The sequence below is a fragment of the Sinohyriopsis cumingii genome, chromosome 8, assembly GCF_028554795.1.
Source record: "Sinohyriopsis cumingii isolate HCF-2022 chromosome 8, ASM2855479v2, whole genome shotgun sequence".
NCBI lineage: Eukaryota > Metazoa > Mollusca > Bivalvia > Unionida > Unionidae > Sinohyriopsis > Sinohyriopsis cumingii.
Window position 1 is genome coordinate 88,024,689 of NC_142968.1, and position 21,231 is coordinate 88,045,919.

Sequence of the window (21,231 nt, forward strand, 5' to 3'; positions counted from 1 at the left end):
GCCAACGAGATGGATGACATTGATGATGTGATACAAATAAATTAACAGCGGTTAAAAGATGGATCCTTTAAGTTTGCACTCTCGGAACTACAGCATGCAGCTTGCACGATGTATATCCACCAAACCGGACGAATGCATAAAGACATTATTTTATAATACGTTCTGAGTAAAATCATGTCACAAGTATGGAAACCATTAACTATTCTGGCGCTATATTTTATTAATATTGAACATTAAGACAACTCTCTACAATAAATAAACCTAAATGAAATGAAATTAAAAGTATCATATAACTCCTTAAATGAGCGGGGCATCACGTGAAAAAGTAAGCGTTCCATCAATTAATCAATATATTAGATTTGGATTATTCATTGCAGGCGCAGTACTGGCACGACCTAGGTCCACTGAGGTAGCCACTCGCACAGACAATCATGCAGCGATCCAGTCCTTGTACACATGGATTGGTAAGGCGAACTATTGGTTGTCTTTCGATGGGTACATTTACTGTAAAGAAAAAAGACAAGATGATCATCCGTACATTACAAATTATCTGATTTGAATTTTCCCTAATTTTAAATGAAAAGCAACAAAATTCATTTGTTTAGCTATTGTTAATACAATTTGATGAATCTTAAATGTAAAGGAAATGGATTAAATGACGAACGGTACACTACAAATTGTCTGATTTGAATTTTCCCCAATTTTAAATGAAAAGCAGCAAACTGTAAAGGAAAAAAATTAGGTCTTTTAATATGAATAACCATGTGTCATTAAACAAAAGAAATTAAATCCTTAAAAATAAAATCAAAATTTTCAGATTTATTAGTTATTTTCCAGATGGTTTGAATATGAACGATAATTATATAATTATTTCCATTTTAACGATTTATGTTTTTCTCTTGCCATTTTGATATATTTTTCATACCGAATGTGTAAATATCATCTTTGCAAATACATATATCGCATTGATTTGTGCCCGTCATGAAGCCATAGGGGCAATTCAGCTGGCATTTCGTATGGGCTACAGCGCATGCGTCCTCTTTAGACATTTCGCTGGGGGGCGTTGCATCTGGAATTAATATAAAAAAGTAATAAAAAGTAAACTTGGTCATTCATTTTCTTGCCAAATAAACAATTCAATGAAATACAAGCGAAACTACTTTGTTGTTGTTGTTGTTATTGTTCTAGGGTTTAACGCCATTTTTCAGCACAAGATAAGCTATACATGGCGGCCAGTAGAACTGGTAGAGGAAGAACCCTAGAAAACCCAGGAAAGAACCACCGACCCACGAGAAGCTACTGGCAGGCTTTCCCACGTACCCACGCTAGCCGAGCCTTGGACTCGAACCTACGCAGACAGAAGTGAGATGGCAGTGATCTGGAACGGTGAGCACTTTAGACCACTCGGCCACTCGGGGCCCCGAAACTACTTTAGAAAAGAATTTAATTTAAAGGTATATCGGCATGGCTATATCTCTGAGTGAAAATTACGTTTAAAGTGATACCGTGGACTAGATACGTTTCCCATGCATACATCCACCCCGGACTCTCTCTCTCTCTCTCTCTCTCTCTCTCTCTCTCTCTCTCTCTCTCTCTTAGTAATTGGTATGCCTTCGGGCATGTCAAACAGAAGAAACGTTAAAATTGCAGATTTTCGAATGCACTTGCTTTGTCGGCTTAATATTGTACGGGAGCCCATGTGGGCCTTATAAAGCACATAGTGAGATAGTTGTGGGACATTGTGATATTACCCATTTTTCAATCGCTTTTGTATACATTGAAAATATAGTTGAGCATTTTCCCTCTGTCTACAACAACAAACAGCAGGAAAAAATCTCAATCAATTTAGGTAAAATAAAGGTTTGTAATGTCATTAGTAAATGAAATGTGTATTTACAAAGTCACACCACTGATATTGGGACAGTGTTAATATGATATCATTGATTTTATCGTCCAGACTGAAAGCATTTTAATACGTTAGGACATGTCTGAATCTTTATTTTTGAGTACTTACGAGTACTTGCATACAATTAGCATTCTGTATGGCATAGGAGTAGTATTAGTTACTGTGTTCAGTGTTTGATAGTTTGAGGCTTTACGGCTTGTGTAACGACAACATACATACCGTAATCATCAGTTGCCGACATAACATATCATAACTGTTATAATTATTTGATCTTGCAGTGAATTAGATTGAATGAAGACATAGAGCAGGACAATTGATTCACAGAAAAAAGGAGAAGCCAGTGGAGGTTCCATTTCAATAAAAAGAGTCACTTTCCAGGATCAAACTGTGAATTTGAGCAAGACCAACAAATCGTTTCTTCCACATATTTACTAGGTATATTTACAACCCACCTTTAATCAAAGGGAAATGAGATCGTTGCATGCTGTTTGTTGTAATGATACAAGAATTGTACAAATTGTACATTTTGACAATGTGTATAAACTGCTTCGTGAAGAAAAGACTAATATGGGCAATGGCATTTAAATATTCGGCCACCAGAAAAAGTTCATCGCAAATATTAATTATTGTGTCGTTTTTCATAGTATAAGGCATAAAATCCACAAAGATACCGAGTCTGTTTGTGCATCGGTGAACGGAAAGGTGGAGGTTTGGGTGATGGATGCATGGTGGGCCTACTTAGTCTGCGGATTAACTGTTGTCATGTTGAAGAAATTTATTTTTTTAGAAGAAAGTCGTGTACGCTTTGCACGCATGTGCAGGTTGGAATGGCTTTCATAGCTCATGTATGCATTCATGGGCGATTTACCGTAACTAGCCACCGAATTTCATACATTCCTTACTGTTACACAAATAAGGCTCCAAGTGCTGCAGGGTATCATCAGATGGATTTGTTTGTTGAAGTGCCCAGACAAGTTTATTCATGGTACAACTTTTGTAAAACACTATGTTACTACCTGTCATAAATAATACAAAAATAACGACAAGACGTGCAAATTTATTTTGACATATAAGTTAAAAAAATCAGAAAATGAAATATCAAGTTTGATTTTGCTTATACAAGTAGCAATATAGCTTTTGCAAACTTCTTTAAAAATTGCGTGCAAGATACATAAATAAAATTAAAATTGTTATACTCTAAATACAATATTTATTCATTGTTACTAAATTGAACTCAATAATTTATTTCATTTACTCATTTTAAACGCATGTACGACGTTAAGGCGAATGGTAATGCTAAAAATATCCATAGGATTAACATTTTGGGAATGCCTGGGATGAAAGGGAATTTAACGTGGACATTTTTTATCTATACCCATCACTACTGAATAAAATGACACCTGCTGACCAGCATGCCATGTAACTGACCATCATGCTCATCAATTGACCAACACATATACCTACTTTACATCATCGATTCTTACTAACCAACATCCACATTATTGGTATTTTAAATATATGTGACCAAGGGAGCCAACTCATTAAACAATAAAATTGCAGAGACTAAAGCTAATGCTAAAATTATTAAACTTTCAGGACATTCAGCAGAGATTACACAAATACAAAATTCGAGTTAAATGGATGAGCCAAAAATTAAAACTAAATGACCAAACCGATATATCTTTTGCTAACTTACACAGTCCATAACAGTATATCGAAAAATATGGTCTATACTTAAGGAATGTGAAAATTAATAAACAATTACAGAATTTAGCCCAGACAATATAAATCCAGGACATTGTATATAATTAACCTGTTCTAAATACAATACTAAAATTGCAGATCTGGTACAGACTTTAGGCGATACTACAAAATTCAGATTATTATGTTAAAATTGTCGCCTAGACTAAAAGTAATGCAGAAATGACATAACTGTCGTGTAATTTAAAGAAGACTTAAAAAGTGCTGAAAAAATATGACCAAGCCATACATGTCAGAAAATAGTGTTGAATATTGAAATGGAAACCCGCAAAATATAATAATTATGATCACAATGGTTAGAAATTGTAAACGATATATAATATATTTGTCAAATTATGCTGAATTTAGCAGAGATTAAAAATAAAACAATAATCCGCAAAAATTAAATATATAAAAATGAAATGAAACATTTTAGAAGCAATTGCTTACAAATTGCAAACAGATTTCAAACAAAAATCTAAGTGACCGATGGGGGTCAACAAGTCTGAGTCCGTCAGTGCTGCAATTGTATTCGCCCTGGTGGTAATAGCTGGAACTGCTGCTTGTGATAATGGTCTGAATTTTGGGAGCACTGTATGTTTATTTATCGAAAGTTTCATGTAAAGCCCCCGTGTCTTTAAGGTCATCGAGGATTAGTTGCTTGTAAAATGTGTTAGTAATCATCACATATAAATATTCTCTACCCTCATCTGCTTGTAAGGGTGGATGTTCAATGATACAAATATGTATTTGTGCTTAAAGTCGAGTGTTAGTGTTCCTACGTACTAAATATTTAACACCCCTTTCACGTGAGCTCGTTTGTAAGTACAAAGGTTTTGGACAGTAAATATCCTGTATTGAGTTTTCATTGGAAGTGATATTACTAGGTCACTATGTAATGTATATACACTTTCACAAAAAATTGTATGTGTTCGGTGTTGGGTACTGAATAACTCGTTTCGAATTGCAATTATATGTGACAGTAACTACATTCCCTTTGCTCTCTTTCAAATCAGTTGGCATGCGTGTTTGTGTGGCTGTTGGATGATAAGGTTCGGGTTTGTTTATTGAGTGACTCTCAGCTATCACCATTTCGTCATATGCTTTGTTTCTGAGGGTTAGTGCGTGATTATAATGATGTGAATTAGTGATCATCGTATAACCCCACTTACCCTCGGAAATGTTGTTTGTATGTGTGGATGTTAGACAACCAAGGTCGATGGTGGAAGATCACTACGCTCTTGCTACAAGACAGAGTAGCATGTCTTTGCAACGCAGACCTTTAACCCCCAAGCGACCCATTTGATGCTCACTGAGACTCCTAGATATAGAAATACTACTCAATATTATAAAACCATAACATAATTTTGACAATATGTTCATTTTTAATTACTTTAACGTTTTGTATATTTTTAGAATTTGTTTCTTTTCACACTTTCAAAATTTGCTTCAGGCTCTTTCTAGTAGCCCTTAAATTCGATTAACATATTTAATCTTTAATATAATACATTGATAAATTAATTTTACATTTGTAATATTTTAACTCTTTATATTAGTCTTTGGAACTTGATAAAACTGACTCTGGAAATTCTTTATGTTTTAGAGATTTCTTTGTGACCGCCAAATTCCGTATTATTTTCTAAATTTTAATATTATTTTAGTCAGCAGTCAAATGTTTACTGTTCTTTTATAATTGCATTGTTATTTTAGTGAATGCCATATTTTATTATAATAGTCTTTAATTTGTAATATCAGCTTATGTCCATCCAAGCTTTGTAGAATTCGTATCACTGTTACAACTACGTGCTAATCATAGTTACTTTACCCTTGCTTTGCATGTCTCCTTTATACATCTGTTGGTAGATGTGATTGTGGGTCAGTATAGGTGGGTACTTGTTTAGTTCAGAAGGTGAGTAAGAATGGGTGTTGGTTAGTAGGTGGATGTGTATGTTGGTCACTAGGATGTTAGTCAGCTAGACACTGTCTAGGTCAACATATGATGGTCAGTAAAACGGTGTGTTAGTAGGCTACAATGGTTCTGGGAAGTATATTTGCTGGTCTGTTTATGCGGGTGCTGGTTTCTTAGTCTATAGGTTGGACAGTATATTTGGATTTTGTTTAGTAGATGTGCATGGTGATCAGTAATGTGGTATGTTGGTCAGCAAGTGTGGGTTTTGATACGTCATGATGAAGATTTTACAGCAATGTCCATAATGAATTATCCTACACTCAAGCAGTCCTAGAATTATAACCCTTTTTATTTGTCTAAAATTATGTTTCGACTTGACAATACCGTGTGTTAGCTATTTGGACTAACGCTATATTTCCCATCGTCCGCATAATCGTATACTATCAAGACGGCTGCTGTATTTGTCATTTGCAATGACGTTATAAGGGCCCATTTGACGCAATGATTGCTCCCATTCGTATTTATGTTTACTGATGTTATCTTTGTCACCATTTATCATAAAATTACAAAAGGATATATCAAATGGAAAGATAAAGTTATTGTTTCTTCTTGGTACTGATACTAGCAAGATATTAGAGTCTAATTTTAAATAGGTAATTATAAATTATATGTTGTTTTCCAACAGCTAATTTCAACCTATAACGTCGGTAAGCACAATTAGGTCTCTAGCGTGAAGGCAAATACGCCTTTGCTACGCCTTTGATCTTACAGCTCAATCCACCACAGTTAACCTCTGTATATCAATAGGGTAATGCTGCAATCTGGAGTTTCAGATTCCTGTGTTACATACTATTCCTTTGTTCAGTGTAATAAATAAAACTTATCAGCAACAAATGGCATATACTACTTTGCATTTTACACAAATAATTTCTATGAAATATCATAATCAGTGTGTAGTCTGGCGACCATTAAGCTACTCTGAAGTTGACTAATCGATCACTATATTATCCAGAAAAACAGCATCGCGATATCTGATTATATCGCTTGCCAAAGGGCTGCTTACAGTTAAAACCTCATCCGTACGCAGTACCTGCTGAAGTTACTTATTGTTATCAACTTGCACAAATAGCTCTCCTACCGTCATGTCATTAACGCGACATATTAACAATAATAGATGGAATGGAATGACCTGTTAGCTCGTACTTTCGTGTGAATATTTATATTAGAGTGTGTCTCTCTGTCATATGCTGTCTCTTCTGAACAACAAGTGATCAAACAAAACGGTTGACTTATTCGTAAACGAAAACCGCTTTGCATGAATAAAGATGGCGACCCACACTCAAACCCCCACCCACCCACCTCCTCCGCTATTTTCCTTCAATTTATAAACTACGACTAAATATGGCTGTCACGTCATGTTCTTAATCTAAGTTCTGTCTAACCGATTCTCTCATACTTTGGTCAGATCACTAACGTCGCACACTCATAGCCATTGTAAATACAACGCATGAGCAAAGCATAACTTCCGCCTGGTATACTAAATATACCGTACAGTGTAATTTTCTCAAAGCTCAAAGGTACCTGGTGGTGATTGACACGTGCAGTATTGACATCCATGTGATCCTCGTACGTAGCCATAAGTGCAGTTTTTGTCACATCCGGGACGTATTCCAGGACAGGGTTTGGTGAATGTCTCAGGCAGTAAGATGGGTTTGATAGTGGTTGCAACTTAAATGTTTAAAAGAATGAATATGGTTTTATTATATGCAAATCACATCACTATTATTGCAGGTCTACTGCATTCTTTCTAACAAGTTTCCTTTTCAGCATGGCATGTTCCTTTTCTTTTAGGCATCTACATAAAAACACATAAATATGTCATAGGAGAATGAATAAGAAATTTAAATTATTTTTTATACAAAATAAATCAACTTTTAACGCAACATTATCTCGAATTGAATTACACACATACACAACAAGTCGTGTACCTTTATTCATGACTAGCTACCGACCTACCTATCCAACCATTCATCACCAACACTCATCATGCATTTTACAGTTCATACTAGAGTTTGGTAACATCATTTTGACGCACATATTACTGGACAAGTGGAGCACAATTGTTAGGGATGTTAACATCTGTTGCTAGTCAACCCAACACTTCTTCGGTGAATTCTGCAACCACATCACCGTGGTCAGATTCCATTACTTGCATGACAGAAATCTAATCTTAAACCAAAACACCAAAGACGGTTACATACATACATACATACATACATACATACATACATACATACATACATACATGCCGCTCCGGTGGCCAAGTGGTAAGAGAGTCCGCCTCGCGGGTTCAATCCCCGGCCGAATCATACCAAAACTTACAAAAATGGTACAAACAGCTGCCTTGCTTGGCGCTCAGCATTAAGAGATTAGTGTTAGTACTGGTTGGCCTAGTGTCAGGATAATGTGACTGTGTGGGACATCATGCTACATGTCTGCATGATGCCCCAGTGCTAGACATCACTATAAACTGCCACACTGCAGACATCGTAGCGTTATGACTGAAAAATTGTTAAAGCTACGTTAAAAATCCAAATCACACACATACATACATACATACATATATACATACATGCATACATACATACATACATACATACGTACGTCGTACGTACGTATATTCATACATACATACGTGCATGCATACATACATACATGCATACATACATACATACGGTAGATAGTAGATAATACCTGGATGTTTAACGGCACATATACAGAACTGACAACCGTCTGGCCCCGTGGCGTATCCTTGTGGACAATGAAAGGGGCAAGGCAGATTGAGAATGCAGGGCTTGGTATAATTGCCTGTGTTGAGAAAACCTCCGCCCATGATACTGGCCCCGCCCTGGTGCACCGGGTCTCCTCCAGGGAGATTCACTGAAAACACACTATAGATTTGTAAGATTGTATCTTAGGATCATAACAAAATCTTATGAATTAAATTAATCATAAGTTTTTCTCCTCTTAGGCTGGGTCGAAGAGATGGTGGCAATTAATTATGTCATTTGAAGAAGAAATGGTTGATATTACTGCACTGTGAAATTTATTTTCAACAGTTTTGATGATGTAATTCGATAAACAAACTTGTCCATGGTTACAATTTCATTTTGTGATTACTTGATACTGTATGTGCATATTGTTTTTAATGAATCTAGAATAACAAATATATATGTTAGCGTCTGGAGAGAACTTCAAGAAACAATGGAAAATCGAAAACACAAGAAATAGTGAAAAGGCTTAAATTTGGTCAGGAAGGAAAAACTGTTTGAAAACATGGATATTTTTCAAACGCATATGTTCTTATTAAAATATTTGCTCATGAAGTATTCAAAAGATAATTTAATGCAGAAAGGCAACGTAACTTTAAGTTTGTAATGCTTTATGAAAACGACATTTTGAAAATTTGAATCAGCTGAAAGTTTACTTGTCTAAGGCCTACACAATTTAGGCTGGAGTATAATATTGCAGTGCAAAACGCGACGTAATTTCCTAACGAAACTATAGAGAAATTACACAGAACAATTTGTATATTTTGTCAGTTGAAACAGAGAATCGATCCAGGATGTCTAGAAACCATTGGAAGTATATGAGTTTCAAACACCACAATAAAATTAAAGAAAACTAAAACGAAGCTTTGATTTTATAAATTCAGTTGGTTAAGCTAAGTAAAGCTAATGAATTTCTTTCTCATAATAACTTGTATAGGTCAATAATGCACCATGACATTTAACAACAACACGTGTATAGGGGGAAGACTCTTATACATGATCCACAAGCAATTGAGGGCGGATATTATCAGATTGAATCTGGAGAGACTAAACTGTTAGTTCCCAAAGTGTTTCTCAGAAAGGAACAATCGTTGTTCCTGTAACATTGGTACAGTAAATCAGGGTTGTCCAACATCATGCCTGCGGGCCAGAATTCATACTTGTGCTTATTGGTAGTTGAATGTATAAACAGTTTCGTGATTGGAAAAAAAAATTTGGAGTGTGGCCCCTCACACAAAAAAAGTTTTACATTTCCTGTAGTAAATGTCATCAAGCACATTTTCTGTGTAATAATATGAACTGATATCAAATCATGTGCCGCACAAGTCACTCTGTAGCATCCCATAAACTTTGATTCAAGTATATGTGGCTGAGTTTGTGTGTGTGTGTGTGTGTGTGCGTGCGTGTGTGTGTGCGTGTGTGTGTATGTGTGTGTATGTGTGTGTAACTCGATTTAACTATAGAAAAGTAAGCAAGACACACATAAACCTTGTTCGAAACGTCAGTTTGAAAAGCGAAGAATGGCAACTAATAGAAAGGAAACTGATACAGTTATGTCCATTGTTAATCATATGACCATATTGGCCGTAGAGCTTATAGGCTCACCTTCTGCAGAAGGTGTACACTGGCAGATTGAGCACCCATTAGGGCCCTGTCTCAGTCCATTTGGGCACTTTATGGGACAGTAGGTTGGCGGACACATTCCGCCCAGGAAAGACTGCTGACCCATCCCGGCTGAGAAAAACGAATATGGCTGACCACGGACACCACCAGCTGAAATAACATAGAAACTTTGTATAAAATTCAGAATAGAGACTGCACAATATCTATACAGCTTCTACCGATCATGGAAAGCCATCAAAGTCATATCAAGAAAACGCTTTTACGATCTCGAGGCTTTATTGAACGAACTCTAGAAAACCAATCGCATGATTTTTAAAACTATTATAATCAAGCTGTCCAATACGTGCAGTCGAGATTTTCATTTCTCCAAAGCTCAGCATGCAATAGACGTAATACAATTGCATGGCAAGGCGACATGACCAAAGTTAACATTTCTCGTTATCGAAGCAATGATGCGCGTAGACAATGGTGGACATGTGTTCGAATCACGTGATCGTAAATTCGAGACAGTTCTCAAAGATCAAGCACGCAATATAGAAAAAGCCAAATTGAAAATTCTTTGAGCTTCGAGGCCTAGTAGGAAAGTTTGTATTTATTTTCTGTCGTATTCTTCCTTATGATTTGCTTCCACGTGGATGAATTTTTATTTTATGGTCCCGTTGGCCTGACATAGACAATACGTTTGTTCTTTTACTACGATGCGCCTTAATAATAATAATAATAATAGTGGCAGTAGTAGTACTAGTAGTAGTGTTAGTAATAATCACACGTGTTAGGTACACATCGTACTGCGAACAATTATGCCAAACGGAAGCATGTACTTTCCCAACATAAAAAGAATGCATCCCTTGCTCTTGTGGTTCCGAGAATTCTCCGACTGATACTTTAGATGTATATATAAATATTTTAGATTTTGTTTTATCTTAGTATAAATACTGGTAAAACAAAAACAGTTAGGATTTAAATTAGAACATATAGTAACATAAAATATGGTTCATGAACTATAAACCTAATTTGGATTGTGTTGAATTGTTGTCATAGGCGGAAGGTTTTCAACTGTTTTTCATAAACTTACCACTTCTAATTGCATATATAAATTTTAGGAAATTAAGAATATACTAATTAACTATAACAACATTTTTTTAATCAATTACAATGTTTATCTCTAAAATTATTAATATGTTATTGTTGTTATCAGATCCATTTTAACTGGTTCAAAGTGAACTACATGCGCTCTTTAAAAAAAATTATAATATGTGTAAAAGGACTATTTAAAAATATTTCCGTGAAGGATTATCAGGAAGGGGATTATATACGTTTAGTATATTTGATTTTAAAACATTCAAGGCGTCGAAGAATGTTCTTAGGTGAGTGTAAAGAGAAAACATTTTCAGACTTTAACAGGAATTTTCGGAACTCTGTAAAAAGATTTTAAAGTTTACTTGGATCAAGGATTTTAAGCATGTCAGTATTAGGACAGAACGTTTAAGTAAAAGTATTAAGATTGAAATTTTCTCTAAATTGTCTTAAAATAAACTTTTCATTCAATTATATTGAAAGTAATTTTCCATAAGAAATATTGAGATTAATTTTATATATTTTTGTGTAATAGAACTGTACGCTATTTTATAAAGACCGCACTTTACGAGCATGTGGAGAATTCCATAAAATACATTTCGCTCGTATCTAAATGTCAACAATTGTCAGCATAAAATACATCTCGCTCGTATTTAAAGGTCAGCAATTTTTTTTTTTTTCTTTTTTTTTTTTTACAATCAAACATTTCTGGTTATCAGATAATCTAGGGATAATAAATATAATCTACAGAGAAAGTAAAAAAGAAAAAACACACACACACACACACACGCATATACACATGCATATGGCACACAATCTAGGTGACATGGCTTTTGTGATATTACAATATTTTGTTCCTGTTTACCATCAAGTCAGAGACAAGTTAAATGTTCATTGTTGAGGTCCATTTTTGAAGAAATTGGTCCTCTTTTTATTTACCTTAGCATTGTATTTTTCAATGTTCTTATGCATTGCAACTATTTGCTTAAAGGCAAAAATAGAAGGATTTTTCATATTGAATCTGCAAGTATAAATATCATATTTTGCCAAAATAAGCAGAAAATTACCCAAACTGTCCAGTTGTTCACTTCCTAAAAATGTTTCTTTTTTGGACAGATGTACAATATTTGGGCAAAAAGGTGCAAAATCTTCAATAAAACGGTACCAAAACTGAGAAGTAATACTGCAGTCATAAAAGAGATGCTCAATACTTTCAGTTTCACTCTTACAGAAAGTACATTTGTTGTCATCAAATATGTTAATTCTTTTAAGAAAATCATTAGTAGCGATTATTCTATGGATTAATTTAAAGTTAAAAGAGATCAACTTGGTATCCTTGGTACAGCATTTTGCCCGGCTATATATATCAGACCACTCCTCACTACTTATATTTTTATTAAATACTTGCATCCAAGCATCTTGCTTCTCAGTGTGTTGCCTTTTAGTTTCCTGTAAAAGATCTTTGTAAGCAAACTTGAGTGAATCTTGTTTTCGCAAGTTCGTTATTTTATCCTCCTGCGTATCAAAATTATTATGTACTAGGTGGTTTTTTATGGCATCTTTCCATGCTTTAGGAATTCTGGATATTAAGGAGAAGTATTTCAAGAAATCATCGCTTCCAGTTTTTTGTTTTATTATCTCAAAAGGTATTAAATTACCGTGATCATCTACTAGATCGTTCAGAATTTCAAAACCAGCAGCAGGGGGGGCGAATCCGACATTTTGTCCAAACGTTATTTGGCTTAATTAGTACTTTCTGCAACTCAACGATCTAGTGTCGTCAGCGCCTGGTAAAAGAAAAACGACGTCGTCGTCGTTGTCATCGTCGAGGGGCCAAATCGACAATTGTCCGGACGTCATTTGGTTTAATTAATACCTTCTGCGCGCCGATCCTAGCGTCGTCAGCGTCCGGTAAGCACATCGACGACCGCGTCGATGTCATCGCCCCCCCCCCCTGCTGCTATGATCTTACAAACAGAGTGATCACTAACTCCTCCTCTTGTAAATCAATTAGGTTATTTGACTGATCTGTAATTCTAAAATTAATTCTCGTTAAAAACCGATTATGGCATCGCATATAGACCGGATTAATCGGACTCTCAATGATCAAAAATCCCGGAGGGGCTGTTGGTGAAAATGAATAAAGGATATACCCCTGTTGAGCCTGATTTGATTGCTTGGTATCCACCTGGTAACTTCCTTCGATAGCATCACACACTAGATTAATCGCTATCACTGATGCGATATTTACGTTGTACGGGGCAATATGCCTACCACCATCTCCGTTATCGTGTTTGAGGATATAAGTTGATGTACCGAGAAAATCATTAAGAGACTTTCTTAGTTCTGGCGCGTTGTATCCTGGAAACTTGAAATCGGGTAAATCGGCTTCTGTGATATTATACTCGGTTAGGAATTTTTGTTTACTACCATCGCTGTTATCGGATATCATTTTAACGACTCGTTCATTGATATATTCCATGTCTGATATAAGTTGATTTAACACCTCAACGTGTTTTCGTTTTTTTGTTTCCCGTAGCTGTTCTAGTTGTAATTGGTAATAATAATCAATCTCGGCAAACATATCAGTGATATTACTTAAAATAAATGTTAATATGGCGACCGATTCAGTAGTTTTCTTATGCTGAAAATACCACTGCATGATATTCCTGTGTTGAAATAAAAACCAACTGGGTGATAACGTGTTTTTTATAATAGATAAATTATCTATATACCGGGGGGTAATTTCATGATACGATTTCTCATTCGTGTGCAAGTCCGCAGGTGGATTCTTAGGCCATCCTAGTATGGTTCTTATTGAACTGTTATAAATATCAACCATATACCCCGGTGTGCTTATTTCAATCGTCGACGATAACGTCGGTTCATGAACCGTAATAGCGATTTTTGATTCTTTTCCTGTGATCGATTTTATCCTGCGTTGAAATTCTCCATTGATTTGTTCTATTTGGTATGACCCAGTTGGTATTGTAACCTCATTCCAGTCTGGGGTCCCATCGGGCTTATTTGTCCATGCAAAAACCAGCGAGTTGTTAGGTTGTTGTCCGTTAAATGCGTCCGCTCGGATATTAGGCCAACTGTGATATACTCGCAATTTTGTCAGCGCTATTTCCTTCACTGGAACCGGTGATGGGAAGTTCACACTGAATTCGGGTTTCGTTGACGTTATCGATATCATATTTGTTTGTACCGGAGTGGTATTCTCCTCGATCCGCTGAAGTAATTGAAACCCTTCGGGGTTCAGCGACATTATTATTATTCGTTGTTTTTAGTGTCTAATTTCAACAACTAGGTGGTTCCGGCTTCCAGTTGAAAATCCTCGATTTTTGACATCGCGGAGCTATACAACTGGACCATCGTGGAGAATTCAACATCGGATATGAACAAATTATCAATCGATAACGAGATCAACCCGGATAATTTCGAGTACGCGTCGGATACTATTTGATGTTTTACTGTATACTCGTCGAGTTTTTTCTGAAAACACGATGATATCTTTTTAGTGATTGCGTTGGCGACTCCAGCAATTGTTGTCATCGCGGAGATAGCGATTGGAACAGCGATCGGGGCTATCGTGGTCACCGTGGATAAAATAACACCGGTACCGGCTACTATACCCGACACCGAGTACACGACCGCGTCGATGGCGGTTATTTTTCGGCGGTATTTTTTTATTTTTGCGCGGTATTGTTCGGAAAGCGTTTTCAAGTTCGCGGAGAACTCTTTTGCGGTATCGAATCGATATTGATGTGACGTCGGTGATACCTCTGATTCAATTACCTTGGTGGTCATTTTTATTTTAAAAGAGCTAGTGTTTTTAATTACTTAGATTCGCTACAAATTCCACATACCATGTGATGTTTGTCCTAAATAGACTGCTATCAACGGCCTTAATTATAAACCGTTCAATTGTATTCTTGTCAATGATTGTTGACACTGTATTGTTAAACCCGGATGAACTCGACGATGATATACTAAACTGCATCGCCGAAATCAATGTCAATCGATAAATGCCCTTAACGGTTGCGGTGATATCTACTGTATTCTGTGTAGGAGTCCAATCGAATGATCCATGCCGAATTGTGTATACTATGTTGATGATGTTCTCATGAGGGGTTTTTATTTTTTCGAATTGCTCTACTACTCTCGGTAGTCCGTCTTTAATCGCTTCAACATCAGAACTGATCGTTCTTATGTTCTGTGCATACCCGTCTATATTAATCTTGTTCACTGTAATATCAGTTTTGATCGTTCTTATTTCCCGTTCATGCGCGTCTACACTCCTTTTGTTCGCTGCAACATCAGTTTTGATTGTTCCTATTTCCCCTGTATTCGCGTCTGTATTTCTTTTGTTCGTTGCAACATCAGTTTTGATTGTTCCTATTTCCACTCTATACGCGTCTATATTCCCTTTGTTCGCTGCAACATCAGTTTTGATCGTTCCTATTTCCCCTGTATGCGCGTCTATATTCCTCTTGTTCTCTGCAACATCAGTTTTGATTGTTTTTATTTCCTGTCCATTCGCGTCTACATTTTTTTTGTTCGCTGCAACATCAGCTTTGATTGTTTTTATTTCCTGTCCATTCGCGTCTACACCATTTCTGTTCGTTTCAACATCAAGTTTGATTGTTTTTATTTCCTGTCCATACGCAGTGATATCATTTATAGTTGTTGTAATCTCATCCAGCTTGACATTTTTTTTACCAAAGAATTTATCAAAGTTGTTATCGATCCTGTTAACATTTTTTCGTAACGTGTAAAATTGGCCCGACAGCGTTGTAAACTCCGAAATAGTAGTTTTTATCCCCGCAAGATTCGGTTCGGTTACCGTCGGGGTCCCGAAAAAACTAGCGGTAGTGAGTTGTATATCGGTGATAGATTTTTTCACCTGCGCGTCAAGTTCGGTCACCGATTTATCCAACCTTGTAAAACCGTCTCGGATTAATGTTACCGCCGATATATGTTCACCCGGTTTGAGTCGTCCGTCGCTGGTATACAGCGCAATAGTGTCCTCGGCGGCATCACGCCGTCGTGTTAAAACATCATCCAGCGACACATTACTGGATTTCAATTTACCCTGGCGGTCTTGAAATACAACTATTTCACCTGGGTCAACACTGGTTAAATTCAACGTATCAGCGATTTCATCCTCGATTAGTTTTTTTATGTCATCGGTGGCGGGCGTTTCCGTGGACTTTTTCAGCGCCGAAACCGGTCGTCCCCAAATATCAATCATCGTTATTGTAAAAAAAAACGGCGTTTCTAATTAACCCGCCGGGCCTCTACGACCCCACTAGTGTATTCGTTTACAACCACATGAGGTGGTTTCCGCGATGATGAAATCGCCGCGAGTACGTTTAATACCTCACGGCCGCATATCGGCGGGTCGCTTAACTGCTGTGTTGGCAACGTGGAATAAAAAACCCGGGCTGAACACGCCCGGGCTGAACACGCCCGGATATACCGCATAAACTCGATCGGCGGAGCTAACCCGTATGAATCAAAATAGACGATCGCACGCGGATCAATCGCGTACGCAACCCAATGAGTCCCCGCTCCGGAGGACCCATCGAGGTTAATTATGCCTGTTTCAATATTCCTTGGCGCCGCCGGTAATTGATCCCTCATAAAAACACCCCTGAAGTTTTTTATCGCTAGCGCGTCCCTGCGTCTATTAAATCAAAATTAGACATGGGGGTCATTAAACGGTCCCCGGTAGTCTTAGACCCTTTCCCGAGTACCATGAATACGGGGTTCCCGGTAGTCTTAGACCCTTTCCGGCCACGGATCGTTTTCTTTTATAGCCTTTCCCGGTTGCCTTCTTCAATGCCATTCCCGCCGCGGTACCAACGGCTCCTAACGCCGCCGCCTTCGCCACTGCTGGTGCGGCCGCGGCAATCAATGCCGGAATCGCGGCTAACAACGGAAATATCCCACCGGTCTTTTCCATGTCTTTGATCGCTGCGGCCGAGAAATCTACCTGAACACCCTTTTTATTCTTCATCGCATTATTGAAATGTTTTATTTGACGCGCCGTCAACGATATCTTATGATTACCACCTGCCATCTGCGACGGCTTCAGCGTTATTGTGGTCCCGCATTGTTTAGCCGACTTTGATCGTAATTTTTTGACTTGACCATCAGTCAACTCTACACTGACGACACTATACGACATTTTATTGTAAACGTGTTTGTGCTTTCAATTACATGTTTTCCACTGGCGCATCAACGATTCTCATTCGTCCACCAACACCTTCCAACAGCATTGATTTATCGCTGAGAATGACAGCAACCGCTCTATAATCAGCACCAGCCGGGGCTATACGAGCTCGGAAGTGTATATCAACGACGGATTGTCTCGTTAAATCAAGATGTTCCAGCGAAAAATAATAAATCGGATACAGCTTTTTAAAATCAAGTTGTGATATTTGCAAACCAGTGTCGACGTTTTGATCACGACCCATATATGACAGCAATCGATGGTACACACGTGCGATATGGTTGTCGCCGTAATTAAGCTGTATATCCTCGGATGGTTCCTGTTGTCCGTTTATTCTCAGCGAAACATCCCTGACTCCTAATTGATCAAATATCATATGGCTGTGTTCTTGATTACCCAATCGTTCCCTATTCTGTAGCGCTATGAATATATGACGCGGGGCTGAAACACCCTGTTTTGATGCCAAGTGCCATGTAAACGTATCGGCGACGTTATCCTCTTTAGCATCAGTTGTTACCGCTAGCCAACTCAACAACGATTTCCCTCCCTGTTCCATAAATGCTAACAATCGTGCTTCCGTGGTAACTGATGGAGTCAGCACCGGCATCCACAATGCCATTTTAGTTAAAACAACCTTACCGGCAGTAACGCCAGCAGCACGCCATATTGCATTATTATCATCGCCCCTTCGCGTCAGCGCGATTGTGTGCTTGGCCCCATAGATAACCCTCCTGACATTTCTGCAGAATCCAAATATGTGATGGAGTGGAATCGCGCATGAAAACTGTCGGCGTGGTCTTTGCAACATTGTTACTCGTGCTGCGAATCCCATATTGTAATTATCGTTAAGACTTCTTATAACAGTGAAATCAGCGTCTGGTCTTGCTCTGCGGTCTGGGTTATTTGCTTCAGCCTGTGGGTCAGCTGCGGTATCTTTTTCTACCAGCACGTTAACGTACTGAAAATGATCAGCGTTATCGGTGGTGTCCTTCGCAAACATCATAGATGGGCCCGCCGATCTTGTATAATCATCCGAGTATCTCGCTAACCCAATTATCGTTGTTGCAACATCAACCTCGCGTTCTATTGACTCAATTTCTCGCCCGTCAATAAGATATCTGGCGCTCTCAAATAACGCCATGATACCGTTGTTGACGAAACCAACTCGAACATGATTGTCATCTGCGTATGGTGCATTATCGGCGGCATTTGTCACGAGTTCTCCCTCAATTTCGATAAACGCTTCACATGGCAGAAAGTATCTACTGGTATCTTGGACTTGAAGTTCAATTCGCGATCGTAGGTCAGGTTGCGCTGCATAATAAGAATAATATTGATAATCACGGACAGAATCGTCCCTGCGCACTGGGGCATCCATATCAAACACGGGATCAGCGGTTCGCGCAAACATTTTATTATTTATCATGTTGATGTTTTCAATTGCGATTTTCTTTGAACTCTGTTTAAGACCACTCCCCCGCTATTGCGTTTATGGGCGCGTTATTTATTACTTTACTGACATTTGCAGGCATCACTGTCGTTGATGGCATCACCGGTGGTTTTTGCTTTTTTCTTGAAAATCCCCTGGATTTCACCAACGACATTAGTTTGTCCCGCGCGGCTGAAAGCGCCTTTCCGGCAACATCTCCAATAGCACTAATACCCTTATCACGAATAACATCAATAGCCTTCATTCCTAATTGTTTGGCTAACGGCGCTACTTTTGGAGCCATTCTTGTAAATAGCCCCGCAATGGTGCTACCGAGACCGTCTCCATAGTACGCGCGGTAAACAGGCAATCGCGAGTTTACCACGTAGACGAGTACTGGTTTATCGTGGTTGTAGTGTATGATCATCTTTATTATAAAAAAACCGGTTTTTCAATTAGTGATTGTGATCACCACCCCCTTCCCACCGCCGTGTGGAAAACCGGAATAAATTCTATCAAAATTTCCTTGGGTTTTTGCCCTCGATAAAAATCCGGTTTTTTTCTGGTTTTTTCTTGATTTTTAGTCATTTTTGGTCATTTTTTGTTGCCTATAGTCGTTTTTTTCTCGATTTTTCAGAAAAACATCGATTTTCTCTAAATGATTTCCTGGGGTTTTTGCCCTCAAAAAATTGCCAAAAACGGTCAAAAAACGACCAAAAATTAACAAAAACGACAATTTTATAATTTTTTTAATCATCCACTAACTCGTCTATGAGCGTTCGATACGCACTAATGTCCATGATACCGCCCGTAAATAACCGCTTGCAAATATCAGCTGCCTCATTGATTATTTCCGGAGAGTTATTTCCGGCTCGTTTTCCTCCGATTAGTACCTCTAGCCGTGATATATCACTGAGAACACTGTTAGGACAGGTAACGCCGTAGGATTCTTTACCAACCGAGTATCCTTTTCCTTTTTTTGGTATTCTACTTTTTACTTTATTGTGGAATGCGTCGTAATCGGGGCCATCACCGCGTGGTAATACTTTTTCATATTTACTCGCTAAATACACCATTCTTGTCCAATCCTTTAACGACTTTATATTTTTCTCGTAGCCGCTATTGATATGCTCCTTATCTCGTATGCTCTTAGCAAAATTGTTGGCGGCAAAATCAATTAATTCTTCATCGCTGAAGGCCCTGATTTGATCTATTATGCCCTTCTTGAGTATATTCCTCTCTCTCTTTTTTTCTTCCGATGTTTCTTCCGATGTTTCTTCCGGTATTTCTTCTTCTGGTTCTCTTGCGGTGGCGCCTAGTTCTTCCTCGTCGGCCATTGCAACATAAGGTTCTTGTGGTTCGGTTATAGCGAGTGGTGGTGGCCTCCGTGTTGTAGCAGCCGCTAGTGTTTCTAAAGACCTTTTTGTTTGTTCGGTCTGAGCCGCTATCTTTTCAAGCGCATCGAGGACGGGTACAGTTGCCGCCGTAACATCTTTGGTCGCTTTAGTTACCGGGGCAAAGAGTTGTTCGCTTCCAACAGTAAAATCGGTTTGTAGTTGCTGCCGCGTTTGAAGTTGTTCTCGGACCCTGTCTCGTAACGGTATGAACTTTTTAAGCGCTGCTAGCCGCTCTCTGGCTAGCCGAGCAGTAAGTGATTCGCCTACCATTATTGCAATTGCGAAGCAATTTCTAATTTCTCGCCGAGTGTACCATCGGGGGCTCAACGGAGTTTTCGTCTATAATCCTTCTAATGTTTTTGATCTTGCTAGAAATCTCCCGGCGTCGTTCATAAACACGTCCGAGTTTTTTTCGTATTATTTCAACGGCAGTAAATAGTCCAATGAATGCATTTGCGTCATTGTGGTACAAGTTTTCATTGATCGTATGTTGTAATCGTTTTACAAAAAAGTACTCGCGGGCCAGGGTAAAACGCCCCCGTTTCGATTGTTCGTTAATAATCTCATAATCGGATAATATTTTTTCACTGTCGAGACCATCAGATAATTCAATTCCTTGATTTTTTAATTTTGAAATCTCGGCTAATATATTATTGATGTCTTCGATATTCATTATTCCTATAAAACATCTTGTTTTTAAATAAAAAAAAAATGAAACCCCCGCGTATCAATTCCGAAGGTGTTTAATAATTCGTTTTCTTCCGGAATGGACAATTTATTGTCATGGCGACTTCGTCAGCGCCATAGGCGCCGGTGACTTCGTCACTCGCTGATATTTACATATGAAAATCGAATTCTATGCCCGGTCTTTTTTGAGATTGCTGTTTGATATACTCGTTCTGCTACTTTTCGTATTGAGGCGATACAAATGTCAAAGTATCTACTGGCTTCATTCATCGACTGAAATATTTTTTCCTCGTGAGTTGTTGTATCTAATGACTTTACGGGTTTTGCTTTCTTTGGGTATTTACCGGTTTGGCCTTTTTTGGTATTTTGACTCTGCGAGACAGCTTGCAAG

At 38.0% G+C, this 21,231-nt stretch overlaps 1 protein-coding gene across 1 annotated transcript in view; it reads right to left on the reverse strand.

The window, feature by feature from the left end:
• Positions 1-202: 202 nt before the first annotated feature.
• Positions 203-21,231, reverse strand: part of LOC149794090 (uncharacterized) — a 36,447-nt gene continuing 15,418 nt past the window's right edge. Inside the window, exons 2-6 of the mRNA XM_089966518.1 lie at positions 9,992-10,159; positions 8,310-8,495; positions 7,137-7,283; positions 926-1,069; positions 203-504 (exon numbers count right to left, since the gene is read on the reverse strand). Coding sequence (XP_089822644.1) covers positions 365-504; positions 926-1,069; positions 7,137-7,283; positions 8,310-8,495; positions 9,992-10,159 — 785 coding nt within the window. The 3' untranslated portion in view covers positions 203-364. The remainder of the gene's footprint in view (positions 505-925; positions 1,070-7,136; positions 7,284-8,309; positions 8,496-9,991; positions 10,160-21,231) is intronic.